Source organism: Sus scrofa, chromosome 16, assembly GCF_000003025.6.
Source record: "Sus scrofa isolate TJ Tabasco breed Duroc chromosome 16, Sscrofa11.1, whole genome shotgun sequence".
NCBI classification, from domain to species: Eukaryota; Metazoa; Chordata; class Mammalia; order Artiodactyla; family Suidae; genus Sus; species Sus scrofa.
This window is the reverse complement of record NC_010458.4, coordinates 73,240,511-73,265,650: the sequence shown is the minus strand read 5'-3', so window position 1 is coordinate 73,265,650 and position 25,140 is coordinate 73,240,511. Positions and strand designations below refer to the sequence as shown.

Sequence of the window (25,140 nt, the reverse complement as noted above, 5' to 3'; positions counted from 1 at the left end):
TATAGTAGCCTTGTGACAAAGGACACACCAGGATATGTGACTATGTCACCCTCCGCAAGGGACGTCAAAGGGAAATAGAAATTGCCAGGTTAGGAGTTCCCATCGTGGCACAGCGGTTAACAAACCCAACTAGGATTCATGAGGATGTGGGTTTGATCCCTGGCCTCACTCAGTGGGTTAGGGATCCTGAGGTGCCATGAGCTCTGGAGTGGCTCTGGTTTGACCCCTAGTCTGGGAACCTCCATATGCCGTGGGTGTGGCCCTAAAAACAAAAAAACAAACAAACAAAAAAGAAAGTGCAGGTTAGCCTGTCCCTTGATGTCTGGGTTTCACTCGCAAATTCACCCTGGGAGGGGTCTGCTCAGAGGCTAAGCTCTTACAAGCTCTGAACTCTAGATTCTCTGCAATTTCAAGGGAGAACTGCCTCTCTGACCCGCTTATGGTTTCAGCCAAAGAACTGCTGCCACTGAGAAACGTACCTCTTGGTAAACTCCTGACTGGGCCTCCAATGTCTTTCTTGGGCACAAACAACAGCGGGCATCTAAAGTGAATTAATCTTGGTGACTTTGCTTGTGCAAGGATTTTTATTAACTTATGGATTTTAATAAAATCTACACTGTAGATAAGGCATGGGTTCTTCACTCTCTAGTCCTTTACAGACAACTGACTTTCAGCAAATTACAAACTAAATATTTTTGAAATTTTATGGGCTCTCCTGGACCTCTAGTATCTTAAAGCACTGAAAGTCACAGGCACATTTCAGGACGCATTAAAAATACACAATGGAATACTACTCAGCCATAAAAAAGAACGAAATAATGCCATTTGCAGCAACATGGATGGAACTAGAGACTCTTATACTGAGTGAAGTCAGAAAGAGAAAGACAAATACCATATGATATCGCTTACATCTGGAATCTAACATAAGGCACAAATGAACCTTTCCACAGAAAAGAAAATCATGGACTTGGAGAATAGACTTGTGGTTGCCAAGGGGGAGGGGGAGGGAGTGGAGTGGTTGGGGAGCTTGGGGTTAATAGATGCAAACTATTGCTTTTGGAATGGATTAGCAATGAGATCCTGCTGTGTAGCACTGGGAACTATGTCTAGTCACTTAGGATGGAGCGTGATAATGTGAGAAAAAAGAACATATACATGTATGTGTAACTGGGTCATCATGCTGTACAGTAGAAAAAAAATTGTATTGGGGAAATAACTATTAAAAAATAATAATAACAAAAAAATTAAGATTTTAATTTTGCCAATGACTGCTCATTCTCCATGTGCATTTAAAAGTGAATTAAGAACCCAGCAATGCTTCTCCATAAACTACCCCTTTTTTTCCACAAACCTAGTCTCTGTGAAGAAAACTGCCTTTCATAATGCTGCATAAACTAGATTCTCAACACCGTATTGTGTTCCTTGTCCTATTTCTTCATGCTACAAACTGTGTTCAGTTCGGATCAGCCCATGCTAGTTTGTCACTGCAACCTGCTAGGCAGAACCAAGCTGATCCTGGTTTGGTTCTAGTGATTTCTCACTGGTTTGCTCCACGTGATGGTTCCTTTGCTGGACCACACTGGAATGATGGAATCTTTTATGGCACTAGAGAAACTGTATGTGTATTAAGTCCTCCGTGATATCATTTTGTACCCCAAGAGAAAGCTAAGGGAACCAGTAGGGAAGAGTAGTGATAATGACTTGGAAAGAGCATCACTTTGGCTCATCATGGGATTAGGAAGTCTGCCTCTGAAGATGAAGACAAATCGTATAATAAACCCCCATCCATTCCTGGGTCTCTTAAATTTGATAATGCAGTGGAAAGACTCTAACGTGGTCTCCATGAGTCTCACTTCCTGGAATTCACTTCTTCTGTAATCCCCTCCCACTCAGTGAGGGTGCAACCTGGGATTTGCTTCTAACCAATAGACTATGGCAAAGGTGACAGGCTCTCACTTCCGTGATTATGTTACGTTCCACCAAAATATCCTTCTTTCCAGTAACTCTTTGCTGTGCTGGCTCTGAGGAAGGTGTCAAGGAATTGAGGGCAGCCTCTGACAAACATGACCTTGGTCTTTGGTGCAGTCTTGTGACATCCTGAAGCAAAGGACCCAGGTAAGCTATGTCCAGACTGTGAACCCACAGGAACTGTGAGCCAGGAAGCAGGTGGTGCTTTCGGCAGCTAAGTTTGAAGTAATATTATTATGAATGACACTAAAATAGTTGTCAGATCTTGGCACCTAAACATGTGGTGCTACTATAAGAAATACCTAAACATACAAAAGAGGCTTGAGGACCAGAGAATAAGGAGAAGCAAGTAGAATTTTTGTGGAGCATGGTATAGAAAACCTAAATCACCTTGAATAGACTGTTGGTATAAATAAATGTAAACTTTGAGGATGCTGCCAGCCAGGGTTTAGAAGGAGACAGAATAAAGAACACAACTCAACAACAAAGCCAACCCAATTAGAAAACGGGCAAAGACCTAGATATTTTCAAAAAAGACGTACAGATGGCCAAAGAAACCCATGGGAAGATGCTCAACATCATTTGTCCTTAGGGAAATGTCAATCAAAACCATGAGACACCTTTTTATACTTGCTAGAAAGGCTATAATCAAAGAATGGAAAATAAAACTTGTTGGCAAGGATGTCGTGAAATCAGAACCCTTGTACCTTGCTGGTAGCTTTGTAGATGGTGAAGCTGCTGTAGAAAACAAATTGGCAGTTGCTCTGAAATCTAAGCATAGAATTAACATATGACCAAGCAACCACATATATATACATATATGCAATCACACACACATATGTACACACAATACACACACACGTATGCATGTATATACTCCTTCATATATACACAAAAGAACCGCAACAAGGACTTGAACAGATACTTGAATGCCAGTGTTCACTACAGCATTATTCTCAATAACCAAAAGGTGGAAATAACGCAAACATCTACTGATAGGTGAATGGATCATGACGATATGGTACAGCCATGCAGAAGAATATTACTCAGCCCTAAAAAGAAGTGATGTTCTCATACATGCTATAAAATGAAAACAATATGCGAAGTGAAGTAAGCGAGATACAAGATGGCAAATATTGTACAATTGCTTCTAATTATCTTACATTTCCTAAATAGGCAAAATTACAGATCTGAGGTTGCCAGAAGCTGCAGGGAGGAAATAATAGGGAGTTATTGCTTAATGGTTAGCGTGTCTGTTTGGGATGATGCAAAAGATTTGGAAATAGTGTTATGTTTGCACAATACTGCAACTATAATTGATGCCACTGAACTAAATGCTTAAAAATGGTTATATAGCATATTTCATGTTACATATATAAAACATTATATATATATGATACACAGATTTTAAAAAAATTAAAAGGAAATAGGATCATATTAATAGAAGCTGGAAGAAGTAATGTCTTTATTCAAGGAAGAAAGCTTCCAAAATTGGCTCTGCAGTTATAGGGAAAGCAGAACACATCGTGACATGAGATATATAGCTAAGGAAATTTCCAAGCAGTATGTTGAAGGTTATGCCTCTTTTCTTCTTGCTGCTCATAGCAAAATGTGAGAGGAAAAAAAATGAGGGAAGCAAAATTAAACCGAAGGAAACAGGATGGTTTTGGAAATTCTTAGCCTCTACTGATGGCAAAAGATGCTAAAATGAAGAAGGAGCTTTTGCGCACTGTCAGGAAAGGCTGACATAGAGCAAAACGCCGAGGCTGTGACTGTACAACCTTTGGCGAAAACCTTGAAAAGATCAAAAGATCAGGGTGGTTGTCAGTCACACAAAGAGTCCTTCCCAAAGGTCAAGTGTGAGAATGGCAGATGCTCTCCATCACAAGTGGGCTGGAGGGGGCTGTCCCTCAGCCATCTCAGCAGATCCCCAGGTAGAGCAGGGTTATTTCAAAAAGATCTGCGGGGACAGATTTGTTTAGAGGAATAACCCCCAAGGAAATTCACAGAAGACGGATCGAGTTTATTTCAGCAAAAACACTACCAGCATAGACTAAAATGGACAGAGAACGTATAAATGAAATGAGGCTCTTGGAAACCCAACATCCTACTGGCAGGAAGCAGGTTGACACAATGGCCCACCTGCAAGCAGACGCTACCTTCATGGGAAAGGAAGGAAGGCTCAGGAAGCGGAAGAGAGAGGCCAGAAGGCATAGCCAAGAAGTTTTAAACTTCAAGGATTATGCCCAAGCCTTTACGTTTAAGCAAGCAACTCCAAACACTTGTCAGAAGAGATTTCAGAATTTCTATAGAGCAGCGGTTCCACTGTACTTCCCATTTTCCCCCTTTTCAAACAGAACCATCTATATAGCTCTTACCCTTCACCTGCCCCACTGTGTGTACGCTGGGTGTGTTGGTGGCAGAGAGCTTGTCTCTCAGGTCAAAGATGGACAGACTAAGATAAACTGCACCCAGGGAGACTCATTCACATCTGGGTCTGATTTAAATGATAAGGTTCTGATGTGGGGCAATGAGGGAATGGCATACCACTTCTGGGGCACTTGGGAGTGGAGGAAGTGCATTTTGCGTGTGGCAGGGACAAGCGTGGCAGGGACAGACAGTCAACTGCGGCAGATAAACTCCGCAGCTCTGCCTCCTGTATTCACATCCTGTGTGATGCCCTCTCATGATCTAGGACCAGGTCTGTGACTTACTTTTTACCAAGAGAATGTGGCAAGGTGCTGGTAGGTCACCTTTGCAATGACATAACATAGGAAAGTGACATCCCTCTTACAAGGAGACTCTCTTTCTTGCTGGATTTGAAGAAGCATGTCACCATGTTGGGAAGGCTAATTTGGCATGAAACTGAGCCCAGTCTCAGGCTGATGACTGGTGAGACACTGAGGTCGTCTGTGTGACAGCCTAAAAGGAACTGAATACTGATTGAAAAAAAAAAAAATCATGGGATCTTGCAAGTAAATCCTTCCCCCGTTGAGCCTCAGATGTGACCATGATTCTGGCTGAGCCGAGAACCCAGGTGAGTCTTTTAGGAACTCCTGGTCCCCTGAATCTGTGAGGTGATGAATGTGTGCTGTTTTAAGCCATTAAGTTTGTGGAGCTATTGTTGCACAGCAGGATAAAATAAATAAGGACAATAGTATTTGCATTTTGTTGGTATTTACATAGAGATCCATTGTATCAATCTCTTTGGGAATCGGTGCTTCTACTCAGTTTCTACTACACAAGAAAATCATTTTCCAAGAAACTGTAGAACAGAAAAACAAAGAGCCCATGCTTTTTAAAGCGCATCTAGAAAATACGTTAGTATTGTCTTTATCCATTATTGAGACAAAAAATGAGGTGAACATTTCTGAGATTTCTGTTGTAATAAAGCTCTCCTTGAATGTTTCGCATATGAGAGATTTTGTCCCAAAGGAAAAGTCACTAACTATAATCCTAGTTAATGAACTGAGGGATATTTTGGGGAAGGGTCCCTGTATCCATTTGTGACCACTCAGGGGTTCTTTAGGATTGATGGTGTGTAAATAAGCATGAGGATGCAAAGCAATGAAATTAGAACACACCCTCACACCATGCACAAAAATAAACTCCAAATGGCTGAAAGACTTAAACATAAGACAAGACACCATCAAACTCCTAGAAGAGAACATAGGCAAAACACTCTCTGACATCAACCTCATGAATATTTTCTCAGGTTAGTCTCCCAAAGCAACAGAAATAAGAGCAAAAATAAGCCAATGGAAACTAATCAAACTGAAAAGCTTTTGCACAGCAAAGGAAACCAAAAAGAAAACAAAAAGTCAACTTACAGAATGGGAGAAAATAGTTTCAAACGATGCAATGGACAAGGGCTTAATCTCTAGAATATATAAGCAACTTATACAACTCAACAGCAAAAAAGCCAATCGACCAATGGAAAAATGGGCAAAAGACCTGAATAGACTGTTTTCCAAGGAAGATATACAGCTGGGCAACAAGCACATGAAAAAATGCTCAGCATCACTGATTATAAGAGAAATGCAAATCAAAACTACCATGAGATACCACCTCACACCAGTCAGAATGGCCATCATTCATAAGTCCACAAATAACAAGTGCTGGAGGGGCTATGGAGAAAAGGGAACCCTCCTGCACTGCTGGTGGGAATATCAACTGGTACAGCCACTATGGAGAACAGTTTGGAGACACCTTAGAAACCTATACATAGAACTTCCATATGACCCCGCAATCCCACTCTAGGGCATATATCCGGACAAAACTCTACTTAAAAGAGACACATGCACCTGCATGTTCACTGCAGCACTATTCAAAATAGCCAAGACATGGAAACAACCCAAATGGCCATCAACGGATGATTGGATTCGGAAGAGGTGGTATATATACACAATGGAATACTACTCGGCCATAAAAAAGAATGACATAATGCCATTTGCAGCAACATGGATGGAACTAGAGACTCTCATTCTGAGTGGAATGAGTCAGAAAGACAAAGACAAATACCATATGATATCACTCATATCTGGTATCTAATATACAGCACAAATAGACCTTTCCACAGAAAAGAAAATCATGGACTTGGAGAACAGACTTGTGGCTGCCGACGGGAGAGGGAGGGAGTGGGAGGGATTGGGAGCTTGGGGTTATCGGATGCAACTTGGAATAGATTTACATGGAGATCCTGCTGAGGAGCATCAAGAACTATGTCTGGATACTTATATTGCAACAGACCAAAGGGTGGGAAAAAAAATGTATACATGTAAGAGTAACTTGGTCCCCATGCTGTACAGCGGGAAAAAAAATAAAAATAAAAATGAATTAAAAAAAATAAGCATGATGAGATTTTATTAATGCTCACGTATGTCCAGTCCTTGGTCTTTGGTCCCTCCCCATGGAGACCAGGGACTCCTTCAATCTTGAGTTTCATTCTCGAATATCCCTTTTGTTAGAATCACTGTGGTATTTCTTTATATTACTTAGATGGAGAGCTTTCCCACATAACAGGGCAAAGAAATCTAAGACTCTCTTGCTTGTGAAGACCGAGAAAGAGCTGTCATGTGTTTGTTTTCCCCAATTTTCAGGAACGTCTTGATTGCCCCCAAGAAAGGCTGTTCACAGGGGGAACTTTGCCTGGATCACAGCCCCTGTCCTTACCATCCACACAGCTATGACTCAAGTCCAAACTCTTCCTCATCAAGCAAATATTCATCCAGCTCAAATGCGTGTTTGTTCTGTAAAATCAGAACATTTCAAACGGAAGTTCCGCAAACACATTAGCCGTCCTGATTTTTTTTCCCAAGAAGGAAGGTTTATGAACACTGGGAAATGGATACAGCACGTACATCCGTGTTAACCACACAGCTTCTTTCTTCCTGTGTGCTCAGCCCGGCAAAGGTGATAACAGGGGTGAGGTTTGTGGAGGTGTCGTGATCCCGGGGTGGCTTTGCACTGATGAAAGTGACTTTGCTTGAATGGGTTCCATTCTGCGACAATGTATAGCATTTTAAAATTTATAACCCATTTAAAATCTTACAACGCTGGGAAATAGCAGGGAGACAACTTTCCCATAATCGACTTTCCCACTTATCAGCTGGTGTCAGATGGGAAATGACAGGCTTGCATAAGACTGTCACTGGGGACTGCTTCAAAATCGACCAACCCTGCCTGGTAAAAATCACCCTTCGTTCTCCTCAGAGTCAAAAGAAGGGAATCTTTACTGGTAATTTAGGAACACAGTGAAGAAAGAAAAGCATGATTCTCTACATTTAATTTCAGGTTGTAATAAATGTCTAGTAGAGAATGATCTATACACTAAGCCTGTTGGTTTTGTCTACATAAGGATTAATCACGTAGCAAATAACTGCATACAGTACTCTTATTAGGCTCCAACTGGACCCATTTCACTGGATACAAGCCTTGTTACATTTTATTTAAAAGGCATTAAAAGCCACTTTGCTTGTGCATCAATAGGGTAAATGTATGTGAGTATGGAGAATAAGAATCTTGAAAGTGATGTGAAATTCACCTAAATGGACTTTCTCTCAATAGCCATAAACAGGAATGTACTTTAAATATGCAAGAAAGAGTCAAGTATTACAACTGCAGATTTTATGAGGCCCAAATCGAATGTCTGGGTCTATAAAAGGCAACAAACTGTCAAACGTGAGACTGAAATAAAATACCCCCATGACACGCTGAAGGCTTAAAATACACATAGAAAAGGATCCCTCCCTCTGGGATGTCCTGCAGCTTCCCAGAGGGTAGCTGTTAATAGATAAGCATGTAGGCATTAGTAGTCATAAATATAAGAAAAATACTATGTTCTCACTCATACGCCAGTTGCTTAGTGATGGAAAACTTACCTCATCTGATCCATCTGAACCCAGGATCAGCCCAGGTCCTATTTGCAATTGTAGATTTGAGACCAGCCTAGTTGAATTCTAACAAGAACAAGCACTACCTAGCAGACCCGCCTGCCTAGTCTCCAGGGAGCCCAGCCCAGCACTGCCCCTGCTTCTGGGTCTCCAATCCCCAGGGAACGGCCCCTCTGAGTGTACTCTGCAGGCTCCTCTATGGCCCCCGTGATGCTGTCACCCTCAAGCTTTGGTCAAAATGAAAGGATGTCAGGCAAGGAGGAGGGCCACTGAGCCCAACAGAACTGGATGCCACTATAAGCTGAGTAAGATCCAAAACGAAAACCGCCGGGAGACCGACCACGCTGGAATGACAGTAAGCATGAGGATAGCGATGCAGGAGCAGAGAGGGTGCCTACCTTTCCTCGCGGTTCTGTCCCACACACACCCGGCCCCCGTGCCGGGGCGTGGGGTTGCTGCAGGACCTCTGGCGCACCTGGAAGCCGATCCCGCAGGTGGTGCTGCACGGAGACCACGAGGTCCAGGGGGTCCAGCCTCCATTCCTGGGAGAGGAAGCATCAGGGTCACTGGAGCCACACCTCTGTTTGCACCCACCCCCAAATTCACATTCTCCCGCAGGGACCACTGCTTGTGAGCTGCAAAGGAAGAGGGAGCAAAGAGCCATGGGGATGAGTGAACTGTTAGAGGGGTCTTGGTCACTGTAAGGTCCCCCCCCCCCTCCGCCCAGGTATCTGATTTTAGGATCCAAATAGAAACTTTGAGAGTCAAGCTGTATGTACACTGTAAATAATTAAAAATTGGCTCTATTAGAAACAATTCAGGAAGTTTAGCTGTCACAAGGTTAAGTCCATGAAAAATAATGTTATTGCATTGAAAAGTAACTAGGGATGAATCCTTGAAACCTTTAGAGTTTGATTTTATTGGACCGTTACCATATCAGTTAAATCTATGAAAAGTGCACATTTGAACAAAATAATCATCTAAAAGCTTGCTTTAAAAATCTATTAACATTAGTGAAAATTAGCAACTCCTTTGATAGCTTTCATAGTCATAAAGAGCGTCAAAGGAGTTTCCTGCTGTAGCACAGCAGGTTAAGGATCAGGCATTGATGTAGCTGTGGCTGGGTCACAGCTGCAGCTCAGATTCAATCCCTGGCCCAGGAACTTCCATACGCCTAGGGTGCAGCCAAACCACCCCCCCAAAAAACCCTATAATATTCAAAGTATTAAAACAAGCTTTACTAGAAATGAAGAATGGATATTTTAAATTCAGAGTCTTGGCGTTTTCTCGCAATGTGACAAAGATACAGTGTATAAAGAAGTGCAGGGAGGGGGAGGGAGTGGGATGGATTGGGAGCTTGGGGTTAACTGATGCAAACTATTGCTTTTAGAATGGATTAACAATGAGATCCTGCTGTGTAGCACTGAGAACTATGTCTAGTTACATATGATGGAGCGTGATAATGGGAGAAAAAAGAATATATACATGTATGTGTAACTGGGTCCCCATGCTGTACAGTGGAAAAAAAAATTATGTTGAGGAAATAACAATAAAAAAGTGCAAATTGTGTATATCTTTTTAAATGTAATTTTACATAAGTAAAAAAATAAGGTAAATGTATTAAAAATGTAAAATAAAAATACAATGAATCACTTTTATAAAAGTGGTTTGAAAGATAAACTGCTGACAGCTTAAGAAAAAATTTTAGTGTTGATTTTTTTCCTTACACTGTCTGCATGTAGAATGTTTATAATTTAAATATCTCCCTTAGCAGTTCGTCCCTGCTATGTAAAAACAAACTACAGGAATTTAAAATCTTCAAGTATTGAAAGATCGGTTTAATCCAGAGCCCAAACTCCAACATAGATGAAGGTTTACTGCATGTAGAAATAATTTTACTTCTCTAATTGCATATGGATTTCTTTTTTTTTTTTTTTTTTTTTTTTGGTCTTTTTTGTTGTTGTTCTTGTTGCTATTTCTTGGGCCGCTCCCACGGCATATGGAGGTTCCCAGGCTAGGGGTTGAATCGGAGCTGTAGCCACTGGCCTACGCCAGAGCCACAGCAACGCGGGATCCGAGCCGCATCTGCAACCTACACCACAGCTCACGGCAACGCCGGATCGTTAACCCACTGAGCAAGGGCAGGGACCGAACCTGCAACCTCATGGTTCCTAGTCGGATTCGTTAACCACTGCGCCACGACGGGAACTCCTGCATATGGATTTCTGAATGGATGTTACTTTCATCTGTGGGATTTACATTTCCACTGAAAAAAAATCAACTCACATTAATTCTAACCTTACTTTATATATGCCTTTAGAAGCATGCAGGTCCACAGCTACGCCATTCAAGCTCAAGGTATAAAGAACAAATTGAATATGTAATTTCTAACACAATTACAAAGGAAAGTTCCTCTGAGAAAATTCTTAGTATATTTATTCTTTCTCTACTTTATTTTCTGAAGCTTAACAGTCATCTACTGTTAAAATACATAGTGATACCTCGATGTATGGTATAAAAAGCTTCTTTATGATACTATAACCTAAATAACACAAAATAAGACAGATCCTCTCAAGTTGCTCCTAAAGGTAATTAGTATCTTATACTCCATGACATTCACAATTTTTTTTTTTTTTTGCTTTTAAGGACCGCACCTGTGGCATATGGAGGTTCCCAGGCTAGGGGTTGAATCAGAGCTACAGCTGCCAACCTACACCATAGCCAGAGCAACGTGGGATCTGAGCCACATCTACGACCTACACCATAGCTCATGGCAACACCAGATCCTTAACCCCACTGAGCAAGGACAGGGATCGAACCCACAACCTCATGGTTCCTACTCAGATGCATTTCCGCCACGCCACGACAGGAACACCGACAGTTACAATTTTAGTATCCAAATAATTCTCTGACTTTACAGACAAAAATAGCATTTTCAACATAAGTAAAATGACGTTTTCACTTTCAGAGTTCTTTAGGTAGGAAAAACGATGGTTAAATAATGCAGGAAACACTGTTTCCAAAATTATTTGGAAATTCTTCATTTCCTAAACCTTTTAACAAACATGGTATCTTATACTACATTGTCTACTTACAGCATACGGAACACACTGTATTCAGGGAGGGAGGTCAATGGAGAAGTGTGTACGTAGTAGGACTATAATATCTGGGGGAATAAATGAGTGTATTGTCCATGCATGTGGTTATTCTTCAGAGCTGGGTTTGCTGCTCAGAGGCAGACATAGCAGCAGGCAACCACCAAAGAAATAGTATCAAGGAAGCATGTATCATTAGAGGGATCATTTTTTGTGATTAAGTCAACCCCAAATCATCTACTTATGCATCGAAAACATGCATTTCTTTGATCTTCAGTCTTAAAATAATCACTAATTGCATCACAGCTCTGCTTAGTGAATGACATTCCAACCAGAGCCGCGGAGGTATCAATAAACAAGTCACAGCACTCAATAGTCCTTTTTCCTCCCCATCAAACAGTATAAAAAAGAATATTAGCCACTTATTATAATCTTTCAACAATCACAGTTCTATAGCCGTTTTAAAGTTGCTGCCAGGCATCAGTGGAAACCATCTTAGTTTTATAGAAATGATGCACCCATAATGCAATGTCGATGGGCTTTTGTTTTCTATAATAACAGGAATAATCCAATCTGTGTTGGATTATTCTGCTGGGCTCCCTTCAACTTTATGGAGGGATTATTATCCTGCTGGGCTCCCTTCAACTTTATGGAGGGATCTGAGCTGATCTACGGAGAAGGGGAGCAGAAGGCAAAGTGTACCCTTGCACCTTGCCTTTTCACATCTGACCCCCTTCTCCTCTTGGGAGGCTGAGCTCTCACGCCCCAGGCTCCCACGTAGAAGGGTCACCCATGTGAGTTTCAGTGTTGGTGATGTCACAGACGACTCACCCAGAGGCCTTTGCTTTCTACACAGGCTCCTGGGAAGAGGCTCACACTTAAACAATATCCCACATACAAGGAGGGAGAGTTTGCAGACCATCTGAGAGGCATTCTTGGTGTCTGTTTTAAAACATAGACTACTGCTGTGGTCATGGTGCCACGGGTGATGCTGGAAAAGGAGGAGCAAATTGAGTAGAGTTGTAAGAAAATCAGAGAAACAACAAACCAACACACAGAGGAGACAGGAAACCTACTCCACAGATGACACTATTTGAGCCATTTTCCAGGTTACCCCGCAGCTGACGTTAGCTGAGTTGGGGGGTGTTCTGAGCTCAGATGCACCACAGCACAGAGCAGAGCATTTTGACTGAGGACTTTGCTTCTGTCTCCCAGGTACTGTCAAAGCGCCCTGTAGTGGCTGCTGTGGTTGGCCCTTCTCCAGATGCTGAGGGTGGTGTTGGCGGTTACGACTCAGGGGAGAGGATCTAACATCTCCAAGGGTCCTGCTACAGAGTTCCATGCTACCAGCCGAGGTCTCCACTGGGTCCACAGCACAGCTCAGCCCAGCCCCCTGCCTCCCCCACGCCCAGCTAGAGATGCTCAGGGCACCTCCACTTCCTGCACACACTCAACCTCCCTGTCAGAGTGGTCCTGGTCCCTCCTGATGGGCACAGGTTTTGCTCCAAGAGAAAAATCCCATAAACAAAGTATAGGTAAGAAACACCAAAAGATGCAGATTTATTTTCTTTAGATTGCAAAGTCCTGTCGAGGAGCCAGTTATTTGCCTGACCTTCTACCTTTCTAGGTAGCTAGTTACAGTTTTCTCGCTCTCTCTGGGTACCTCCTTCCCTCCCAAGAAACAGAATTCAGAAATGACATACACCTTCGTGTGTCCCTTCTAATGATAAAATGGTTAACGAATCCAACTAGGAACCATGAGGTTGCAGGTTCGATCCCTGGCCTTGCTCAGTGGGTTAAGGATCCCGCATTGCCATGAGCTGTGGTGTAGGTCGCAGACGTGGCTCGGGTCCTGCGTTGCTGTGTCTGTGGCGTAGGCTGGCAGCTACAGCTCTGATTAGACCCCTAGCCTGGGAACCTCCATATGCCGAGGGAGTGGCCTAGAAAAGGCAAAAAGACCAAAAAAAAAAAAAAACACCCCAAAACCAAAAACCATTTTTTTTCTAATCCTCAGTATGTCTGACTTGGCTCTGGTTTGATAATAGGTCTGGTTTAGCTAATTACTTTATATTGTGGATTTCTTTTCATAAATCGAATGCCTTTAATCTGCTACTCTAAGATAGTGGGAAAACAAATTTAAATGATGTGATACCTAAAAGCATTTAATCGATGATATTATGTTCGCAAAATGTATTAAATTAGCAATATTTTGAGTTTCCCGACTTTCTGGATTAAACAATAGAAATAAATGACAATAATACATAAAGAACAGGCTTAACTTTGAGTCACTAGATCAATCTTTGTGATGGCTTTTTGATATACTTTGCACAAATTGAGGAAGTACTTCACATTACTGACTGAGCCAAAAAAAAAAAAAAAAGGTTTGCAAATTAGGTAGTTTCCAGTTTTTTGCTTCCAACAAAATTGAGGCCAGCATAAACAGGTTTTCAACTGATAAAGTGCAATAAAAATAATCTTGATGTTAGATTACCATACTTTTGGCAGACAACGTCAAAGGAATATGTAGACCAATAGTCCCTTGCTGCTAGAACACGAAATATTGGCTGCGAACTGGCTCAATCCACTTGGCTCCTCATGCTTGTCTCTTTCCTTTGACAGCATCGGTGGCTCCCAATGGTTAGAAGTGAGTGAGTGCCAGAGGCCCTCCCTTCTGAACTTGCCTTGAGGTCGTTCATAAGAATGAAAGCAAATCTCAGATCAAATCTGGGGACACATAGCAAGCGATGACATGGCCTGTTTTGGTAAATGGAGGAGTCCCAGCTTCCTATCCCTCAGGTGTGCTGAAATGTACACTCATGAGAGAGTCTCATAAAGCACAGGTGATGCTCCTGGCAGCTATCTGCCAGCCTTCTCATCAGAGCAGGGAAAGGCAACCTCCGGGATTGCAGCAGACACTACACCCAATTCATGTGAGGGGAGAGAGGCGCACACAGCCTCTCAGCTCATCACTCTTGGATGGCCCTTAATTCATCAACTGATAGTGATCCCTAACAGCCCATATACCAGTCAGGGAGCCTTGCGTGCAGATTCAGAAAGCTATGCCCACTGCTAGCAGCACGCTCCTCTAGGAGCACCAAAGTAGGATAGTTTTAGTAGTTGCAGAAGCTGCCCCTAGAATCCATAGTCCTGAATCTGTAAGAAAGAGACAGGACACACCTAAGGGAGCAACTAAAACTCCTGTGCCCACACATGTACGCGGCGTCAGATGGGACAGATGTCATCACAGTGTTTGTACGTGGACAGTGTGGCTTCTGGATGCAGTGGTCTTCACGGCAAGTTACTCTCCTGTCCCTTAAAAGAATGGTGGTAAACTAGATACCCTTCAAATACTTGCAGGTTGGCATCTCATTTTTTTTTTTTTTCCAAAAATTGCAGAGTTCCCATTGATGCAACAGGATCAGCAGCATCTCTGACGCACCAGGACACAGGTTCGATCCTCAGCACAGTGGATTAAAGGATCCAGCATTGCTGCAGCTGTGGTTTGGGTGGAAACTATGTCTCGGATCTGAACCCTGGCCAGGAAACTCCCTATGACTGACTAGGCGCAGCCAAACAAACAAAAAATTTCAAAAGTTGCCAAGATGCAATTTCTGTTACATCCCTATGTCCATGTGTGAACAGAATTTAAACACCATAGTGATTTTATTTTATTTTTTATTTGTCTTTTTCGGGCCACACCCGAGGCATATGGAAATTCCCAGGCCAGGGGTTTTACCGGAGCTGTACCTGCCAACCTATACCACACAGCCACAGCAACGCAGGATCTGAGCCGTGTCTGCAATCTACACCACAGCTCAAGGCAAATTTGGATCTTTATCCCACTGAGCGGGGCCAAGGACTGAACCTGCATCCTCATGGATATTAGTCTGGTTCTTACCCCACTGAGCCACAACAGGAACTCTCTCACGGTGATTTTATAGCCACCTTCCCATTTAAAACATTGATGAGTGGGGTCTAATTTAACATTCAGAAATGTTATGCCTTCCTTCTCCTCTTTCATTTGTGTGCACAAGAAATATTTTTTTTCTTAATCCAACCATGAACATATGAATAGGTTTAGATTTATTTAAACACATAAACAGATTTAGAATCTAACTTGTAATCTAAAAATCTCGCCAAGGATCACATCATTTTCCTGTGGTAAGTGTTTCTGTCCTTTTGTGACCTTTCTCTTAAAGAGGGAAGGAACATATTGGAAGTGATTTTCCAGGAGTTCCCACTGTGGCTCAGTGGGTTAAGAACCTGACATCATGTCCATGAGGATGAGGTTCTATCCTTGGTCTCCCTTAGTAGATGAAGGATCCCGGGTTGCCCCAAGCTCAGCGTAGGCTGCAGATGTGACTTAGATCCAGTGTTGCGGTGGCTGTGTGTAGACCTGCACCTGCAGCTCTGATTCCACCCCGAGCCTGGGAACCTCCATATGCCTCAAGGGTGGCCGTAAAAGGAAAAAAAAATAAAAGTGATTTCCCAAACTCCTGTCCAAGCTGACTTTACACCTGCAGGTAGTTCCGAGTATTGAGGGGGACACACCTGGAACAGTTGGCGATCTCCACGCGGGGGCCCTCGCACGGCCAGCCGCCACACTGGGGGGCCGGGCTGTCACAGGAGCGGGTGCGGCAGAGGCAGGAGCCCACGGCGCTGCCATCCGTGTGCGAGCAGGGTGTCCACGGAGACCACGCGCCGAAGCGCCCGTCCACGGTGAGGTTCCGCGTCTGGGAGACAGAAGCAAGGAGGTCAGAAAGAGTTAGGGCTGCAAATATAATAGAGGAACGGGTGAAATCTCTCTCACAAGACCCCTGGAACTCATTTAGAATATTTCCTGTGACAGTTCAGAAGAGATGAACAGGGGGGTTTTCAAAGTAAAGCAGCAGAGGTCACGGGTGGAGACAGTGATGGAGGCTGGGGTCCGGGGGTGGGGGCAGGAGGCAGAGGGAAAGAGGGATGTAAGAGTTGGGGGAGGGCAGAGGAGGGAACTGTCAATCAAGCAATGGCCTGTCAATCAAGCCGTGGTAGGCCTGTCCCCTCCCGTGAGAAACCCAGGGAACAAGAGGAACTGGAGTGAAGAATCACAGATGGACAACACTGTTGAATCTTTACGTACCTTAAAAAACTGAAAGATTGATTAACTAGTTTTATTTATGACCTGGCTTGGCCTCAAAAATGGCTTCAAACTAACAACATGTCATTGATAAGAGTAAAAGAGCACAGATTAAGCAATGCGTTTGCTCCTTGTTAGGGACATTCTGGTCAAACCCATACTATCTCCATATGCAGAGAAAGCAGAGCTGAGGACTGAACTGGGAGCCAGGACAGGGTCAGAGCGGGGGCCCGGATGCCCCATGATAGGGATGCTCTGAAGGCCCTGGGCTGGGGGTGGGGTGGGACAGGGAGGGAGGGCCTCACCAGCGGTCCCCTGGCCCAGGAGGCCCAGTTCCGGGGAGGTGGAAGACTGGACCACGACGCCACCTCACCTCTGATAAGGTCATCTTCTCAGGAGCTACAGAGGGTCCCTAAGAGTCGAGAGTCACGGGGTGCAGCCTTCAGGTCACCCAACCCCACAAAGGAATCTCCCCTCCAAAAAGGGATAGAAGAAGACCTAAGGCCCCCTCCCTCCACACTTAACATGGGGACTTGTGCGTTTCTTAGAAAACAGGACAGCAAAGAGAGGATTACAGGTAAATTGCACGCTTTACCCTCTGCTGCTGGCTGCCCCTGGGGTCCTGTCCGAAGGCCAGTGCCCTGGACACTGATTCTGGGGATGAAAGACCCATCGGCCCCACAAGAGATGAATCCCATGATGACACAGCCAGTTCCTTTGGGGCAAGAAACTACGTGCACATCCTGTTTCAGAACAAAGCCAACACCGAACTTTGTGTGTGAGCATCCGGGCCAGCTTTGCCTCTGCTCCATCACGTCTCCAAACACAGCAGGGAGGAGGAAGCCCGTTCATGTCTCTCCCAGGGCTGGTTCCCATCTCCCGATGCCACAGTTGTGACTCTGTCCTTCCCCTCTCCTAGCCACACTCTAAAGCTTTGTACCCACTAACTGCCTGGCTATTTCCGTAAGACGCTGCACAGAGCGGAAGAGGATGGAACTGCGTCATCATCTGGAAGCTTCTCCAGACCCTACCCAGACAGAGTGAGGGCACAAAGGCAGAGTTTTCCTAAGAGGAAAATATCCGTGTGTCTATGGTCCCTGGAACCCCCCCACCCCGGACCATCGTTGATAAAAATGCAGCTCCTAGAGTTCCCATGGTAGCTCAGTGGTAATGAACCCAACTAGGATCCATTAGGATGTGGTTCGATCCCTGGCCTCGCTCAGTGGGCTAAGGATCTGGTGTTGCCATGAGCTGTGGTGTAGGTCACAGATGTAGCTTGGATCCCAAGTTGCTGTGGCTGTGGAGTAGGACAGCAGCTATAGCTCCAATTCGACTCCTAGCCTGGGAACCTCCATGTGCCATGGGTGCAGCCCTAAAAAAATTAAAAAAAAATTTTTAATTAAAAATTAAAAAATGCAGGAGTTCCCAATGTGGCTCAGCAGAAATGAATCTAACCAGCATCCAGGTTCGATCCCTGACCTTGCTCAGTGGGTTAAGGATCCAGCATTGTCGTGAGCTGTGGTGTAGGTCACAGACGTGGCTTGGATCCCATGTTGCTGTGGCTGTGGCTGTGGTGTAGGCCGGCAGCTACAGCTCTGATTCAACCCCTAGCCTAGGAACCTCCATATGCTGGGGGGGGGGTGGCCCCCAAAAGACAAAACAAAGACAAAAACAAAAACAATGCAGCTCCTACCCTGACTGTAAGGAGATCTTAGTGTTTTATGGGAGAACAGAGCCCCGAGTGAGTAGGGAGTTCAAACGCCTAATTTCTCACCTGAATTTGCTGTTACACCAGCCAAGGCCCTGCTACATGGGAGTTTCAGCATTCAGCCTCCACCCTTTGATAGCCCTCCGGTTGCCTCTGGCTGAGAGGGCATTTGCACAGGTAGAAGAGGGCTCAGCAGGTGCCCTCACTGGCACTGACCATGCTCACCAATGCTCATGCACTTCTATGTCCAAACACCTGCCCGCCAAGTAAATGTGGCTATGACTGCTCTACTGCAAAAAGCATGAACCCTTCGCTCAGGGAGCCAGCATCAAGGTTAACAGTGGTCCCACGATATATGTGTAACATATTACACAATAAAGGTCTAAGCATAGTAATCACTACTATTACTTCGTGAGTGTGCTGCCAGTCTCGGGAGCCTGTGAAGTCAGCCCCCCTCTACTTCTCTGCCCTCGGGGGTGGGGTGTAGGGCTGGGTGTGGGGGTTGACCCACCAGCCACCTGCCCTATGGAGGGGGGGGCGATCCTTCGATGGTAAAGTGGAGCAATGAGAGTTTCTGCCTCTACGCTGTCCTCGGAGGCTAAAAATAGCACCTGTGGACTTGTCAGGTGGGTGGCACAGGGGCCACAGCCCAGATCAGGGCACACTAGGGGAAAAGGCGTTGCATGGATCAGACAGAAATGAATGCCGAGCTCCTTTTTTTTTGTGTGTGTGTGTGTTTTTGCCATTTCTTGGGCTGCTCCTGCGGCATATGGAGGTTCCCAGGCTAGGGGTCTAATCGAAGCTGTAGGTGCCAGCCTACGCCAGAGCCACAGCAACGCGGGATCCGAGCTGCGTCTGTGACCTACACCACAGCTCACGGTAACACTGGATCGTTAACCCACTGAGCAAGGCCAGGGATCGAACCCGCAACCTCATGGTTCCTAGTCGGATGCGTTACCCACTGCGCCACGATGGGAACTCCCGGAGCTCCATTTTGACTTGACAAATGCAAATATGGTCCCTCGTTCCTCCCTCCGGGCATCCAAATGATGCTCTATGTCAGACGAGAAGATGAGGAGCTCAGTTCCCCAGCCTTGTCTGTGTGCTTTTGGCACAAAGGTGTTGGCTGGAAGGGGAAACCGGGGATGAGAATTCTCACAGAGGGAGAAGAAGGAGAAGGGCAGCTTCCACCGATTGGAGCATTTTCACCTTGAAAACAAGCCACAACTCTCATGCACATTACTGAGGTTTGGCTCCCTGGCTGGGTTTGGACAGGAGACCAGCGATTCCTTATTGAGCTGTGATCGGTGGACGGATGCATGGTGGAAAGAGGGATTTCAGGGCACAGGACTGGATTATGTCACTATGGTGCTGCTCTGTGTATGTTGGAGGGGCAGGCGGCTGTGCCTCTCACACCCCAAACACACATACACACATACACACGTCACAGCTCACAGAAAATGGTGCAAAAACCTAAAGAGCTTAAAAGCAAATGTTTAAAGCCACAAGAAAAACCAACCAAAACAGAACACTGGAATTCAGGTAGTTTAACACATCACGTTGACCCTAAAATTTTACATCAAAAATGTCCTCCTCCTCTGAAGGCCTGCTGTTCTCTGGATGAGGCTCCAACTCAGCCCAGAAGGGGCCAGAAGCCTCTAGAATGTTGCCGGAGGGTCGGGAAAAGGGAGCCCTGGGCGTGACAGTAGAAAATATCAGCCGCAGAGATGAAGATCTGTCTTCAGCACCTGGATTTATGGGTCCTGGCGGGACTGTGACACAAAGGAAAGCAATGAAAGCACTTGGGCCGCTCAGCCTGCCGGGCTGCTGGGGAGAGGGCAGGACAGGCTGGGGAGGCCCGTGGCGCACCCTGGCTGGACCCCAGACAACAGGAAAGCCTGGAGGGGAGAGAACAATCTGCAAGTGGGGGAGCCCCAGCCCCTGGGACAGGGAGTGGATGGGGAGGGGGGTACAGGGACCAACCAGCGCAGTGACCAGCATCATGATCAGGAGAGGCTCTATGAGACTTTGGGCTCCCTCTATTAGCCTCCTTGTCTGCGAAGGTGTGAAGGGCAGTGTATGTTAGGGAAGTCGGTGTGACCTTTTTTTTTTTTTTTTTTTTGTCTTTTTGCCTCTTGTAGGGCCGCTCCTGTGGCATATGGAGGTTCCCAGGCTAGCGGTCCAATCAGAGCTCTAGCCACCAGCCTACGCCAGAACTAGAGCAACACAGGATCGGAGCCGCATCTGCGACCTACACCACAGCTCATGGCAACGCCAGATCCTTAACCCACTGAGCAAGGCCAGGGATCGAACCCACAACCTCAGGGTTCCTAGTCGGATGCATTAACCACTGCGCCACGACGGGAACATCCGTTGTGACTTTTGAAGGTCTAGTAATTGCCCTCCCCACTGTTGATTAGAAGCTTTTGAAGGGACAATTATTGCGGGACCGATGAGAAGATTGAGAGCAAAGACGGCTCTCTTAAATCCCTCCTGGCTTCTGTTTCTTTGTCTTAAATACAAAGGAAATAGCCCAGAGATGGTTAGGCTCTCTTAAGCGACAAGAGAGCTTAAGGACATCTGGGTATAGAAAAATCAAGGACTTCTGAAGTCAGCAGGAAATCCGCTATGATGGTGGCGAATGGAGATGGAAGCAGAAGGCACTCAGAATGCCGGAAGAGGACATTTTATGATGGAAAAATACTCGGGATTTGGCAAAAGCTGAAAGAATAAGCCAGTGACGTGTGGAAAGAGACCAGCAGGGCCATGAATCAAGCTGCCAGCAGAGGTGGCCTTTCTGCGAGATAAACTTACCAGTCAGGGGACACACTGGTCTGAGTGAGCGACATGAATTAAGTCCTCGTAAAAGGCCCCTGGTCTCTCTATCTCACTTTACCCATAGGGAAACTGACACTCAGAGGTCACTCAATTTGCCCCAAGTCGCTCTGATTGTAAAAGACTCAACCATCAGTCTAAATAAGCTAAATCCAGGGCCTGTAATCTCAGCCATTTCATTCTGTAAATGATTCTCATATGGATGAGCGTCTTAGGGAAATCAGCTTCGTATAATTTTACCCCCCATCGTGTAATACCCAAGTTCCCTCCGACTAGGAAATAATGGACTTCCAAGAGACAGCTAAGGGAGATGCCATGTTCGTTACCAAGCATAATCCTTAATCCCACTCTTGATTTATTCATGTTCAATTCATTCATTCCCAGCTGATCAAGGATACAGATGCAGCTGCTGAGCACAGAGGTCCCTGGAGCAGGTGTTTATTCCTGGACTCTAACCAACATTCTCTTAGGACTAAATTGAAGTGCTATGTTTTCTGTCTGGATATTTTTTTTCAGAAGGTAAAAGATTTTCTTTTATTTACTTTCAAAGCCTCATGCACCTTTTGTGCAAGACTGTAACAAAACAGGACATTGAATGTGCTCCCTGGAAAGTCTTGTGTCATGTGATGACGTCTTGTCTCATGTGATGACATCAACTTAATATCATCCTCAAGTCTATCTGTGTACATGAATTACAGGATGGAACTAGCATCTGTGACGAGAACCAGGCTGGAGCATTGCGTGGCTGGCAAGGCAGGCAGTAGAAACAATCTTTATTACCTCTGAATCCCGGTCCTACCACCTACAAATGGAAGTGATGGAGTTCCCATTGTGGCTCATGGTATCGAATCCGACTGGTATCCATCAGGACGAAGGTTCGATCCCCGGCCTCACTCATTGGGTTAAGGATCTGGCATTGCTGTGAGCTGTATGCCACAGACATGGGTCAGATCTGGCGTTGCTGTGGCTGTGGCGTAGGTCAGCAGCTGCAGCTCCGATTTAACCCTTAGCCTGAGAGCTTCCATATGCTGCAGGTGCAGCCCTAAGAAGCAAATAATAATAATAGTAATAATAATAATAAAGTAAAAATAAAATAAATGGAAGTGAGAGATAAAGTCATGACTATTATATGTGATACTGCATTGAAAGGGGTCTAACAGGGCCCTGAGCACCTGGTCGAAACACCCAACTAACCTGCATTCCCTTGTCCTTCTTTTACAGTAGATTTCAGTGACACCTCTGAGGCTTTCTGTACATACTGCACGGGTGACTGATGGGTCACCAACCCCTGATCCCACGTATCAGCCGCTGCTCCTGGAGATGCTGGCAGCGGGTGGGGGCGGGGGTGTGCCATGGTCTTGAAGGTGGATGTCAGCGGTGCTGGATTTAAGTCCTGTTTTCTTGCCCAGTGTAGGTGCCGCATCCTGAGTAAACCTCTGGCCTGCGGTATTTCCCTCTAGATAAAGGGATCTGGGCTTAATCCTTTCCAAAGTCCCCTTCCACTCCCAGGATGATAATTACACAGCAGCCAGGGAGGGATCTGTTCTTTCAAGATATTTAGGTGCTTATTTGGTCTCTGTATCTTGCTAGTTACTGCACGAGGGATTTTTTAAATAAATACATACTTTTTTTTTTTTTCTTTTTAGGGCTGCACTTGAGGCATACGGAAGTTCCTAGGCTAGGGGTCAAATCAGAGCTACAGCTTCAGACTATGCCACAGCCATGCTGGATCTGAGCTGCATCTGTGATCTACTCCACAGCTTGTGGCAACGCTGGATCCTTAACCAGCTGAGCGAGGCCAGGGATCAAACCCATGTCCTCACTGTGTTGGGTTCTTAACCGTCTGAGCCACAACGGGAACTCCCTGCATGGGGTATTTTGGAACAGACCATGGCATGCCAACCCCATGGGCCTACACAAGATGTGGGTGATATTTAGGAATAAATACCTCACGTAGATTCTTAGACCAAGCTATCCTTGTTAAATAACATCACATGTTATGCAGGACATGCATATTTTAGAATCACTCTAGGTATGTAAATTTATACCTTGCTTGAGGACTATGAATCTCTTAAACTGAGACCCGTGTTTCTTTTTTCTTTTTTTTTTTTTAGGGTCGCACCTGTGGCACATGGAGATCCCCAGGCTAGGGGTCGAATCGGAGCGGTAGTTGCCAGCCTATGCCACAACCACAGCAATGCCAGATCCGAGCTGAGTCTATGACCTACACCACAGCTCATGGCAATGCTGGATTCCCGACTCCCTGAGGAAGGCCAGTGATGCAACCTGCATCCTCATGGATACTAGCTGGATTCCATTCTGCTGAGCCATGATGGGAACTCCAAGACCAGTGTCTGCAGTTGCAATTATATAAGCAAAGAGAACAGGAATCAACAGTCAGTGAATGACTGTCCCATCTCCTGGACAAGAGAAATCCATGAACATTTTAAAACAGGGATCTGTTAGTGGAAAATAGGTCTCCTTCTTTCCCAATAAAATAAAGCTTTTCTTCCATTTCAGTCAAAAATTAAAAAAAAAAAACTATAGAAGCAAATGACACTTTTTTTATGACCACGCCCACAGCATATGGAAGTTCTCGGGTCAAGGATGGAATCTGAGCCTCAGCTGTGACCTATGCCACAGCCGTGGTAATACTGGATCCTTTAACTCACTGCACCAGGCCTGGGATCAAATCCAGGCTCCCACAGCAACTCGAGCCACTGCAGTCAAATTCTTAACCCACTGTGCCACAGCGGGAACTCATGCAACTGACATTTTTAATAGCTTTGAAAAATACTTCTCCAGAGAAAAAATGCAAATAAACAAAATAAGAAATGAAAAAGGATAAATCACAATGGATACTGAAGAAATGCAAAAAAAAAAAAGAGAATACTATGAACAATTGTATGCCAACAAGTTTGATGACCTAGAAGAAATGGACAACTTTCTAGAAACTTACAGCTTGCCAAAACTGAATCAAGAAGAAACAGATCAACTGAACAGACTGAGCACTAGAAATGAAATTGAATATGTAATAAAAATACTCCCTACGAATAAAAGTCCAGGACCAGATGGCTTCACAGGAGAATTCTACCAAATATACAAAGAGGAACTTACACACGTTCTCCTTAAACTTTTCCAAAAGGTTGAAGAAGAAGGAACACTCTCAAAGACAGTCTATGATGCCACCATCACCCTGATTCCAAAACCAGACAATGATACCACCAAAAAAGAAAACTATAGGCCAATATCTTTGATGAATATAGACACAAAAATTCTCAACAAAATTTTAGCCAATTGAATCCAACAACATATAAAAAAGATCATACGCCAAGACCAAGTTTGATTCATTCCAGGTTCCTAAGGATGGTTCAACATATGCAAACCAATCAACGACATATACCACATTAACAAAAGAAAAGTCAAAAACCACATGATCATCTCAATAGGTGCAGAAAAAGCATTTGACAAAGTCCAACATCCATTCATGATCAAAACTCTTACCAAAGTGGGTATAGAAGGAACATACCTTAACATATTAAAGCCATTTATGACAAACCCACAGCAAATATAATACTCAATGGAGAAAAGCTGAAAGCCTTCCCGCTAAAATATGGAACAAGACAAGGATGCCCACTCTCACCACTTTTATTCAACATAGTATTGGAAGTCCTAGCCACAGCAATCAGACTAACAAAAGAAATAAAAGGGGAGTTCCCGGTCGTGGCACAGTGGTTAACGAATCCGACTGGGAACCATGAGGTTGCGGGTTCGGTCCCTGACCTTGCTCAGTGGGTTAACGATCTGGCGTTGCCGTGAGCTGGGGTGTAGGTTGCAGACTCGGCTCGGATCCTGCGTTGCTGTGGCTCTGGCATAGGCCGGTAGCTACGGCTCCGATTGGACCCCTAGCCTGGGAACCTCCATATGCTGCGGGAGCGGCCCAAGAAATAGCAAAAAGACAAAAAAAAAAAAAAAAAAAAAGCAAAAGAAAAAGAAATAAAAGGTATCCAAATTGGAAGAGAA

The 25,140-nt window shown here is 44.7% G+C and overlaps 1 protein-coding gene across 1 annotated transcript in view; it reads right to left on the bottom strand.

The window, feature by feature from the left end:
* The window catches only part of SEMA5A (semaphorin 5A), a 539,522-nt gene that overhangs the window by 70,324 nt on the left and 444,058 nt on the right, over positions 1-25,140 (bottom strand). Inside the window, 2 exon segments of the mRNA XM_021076851.1 lie at positions 8,759-8,902; positions 16,007-16,188. Coding sequence (XP_020932510.1) covers positions 8,759-8,902; positions 16,007-16,188 — 326 coding nt within the window.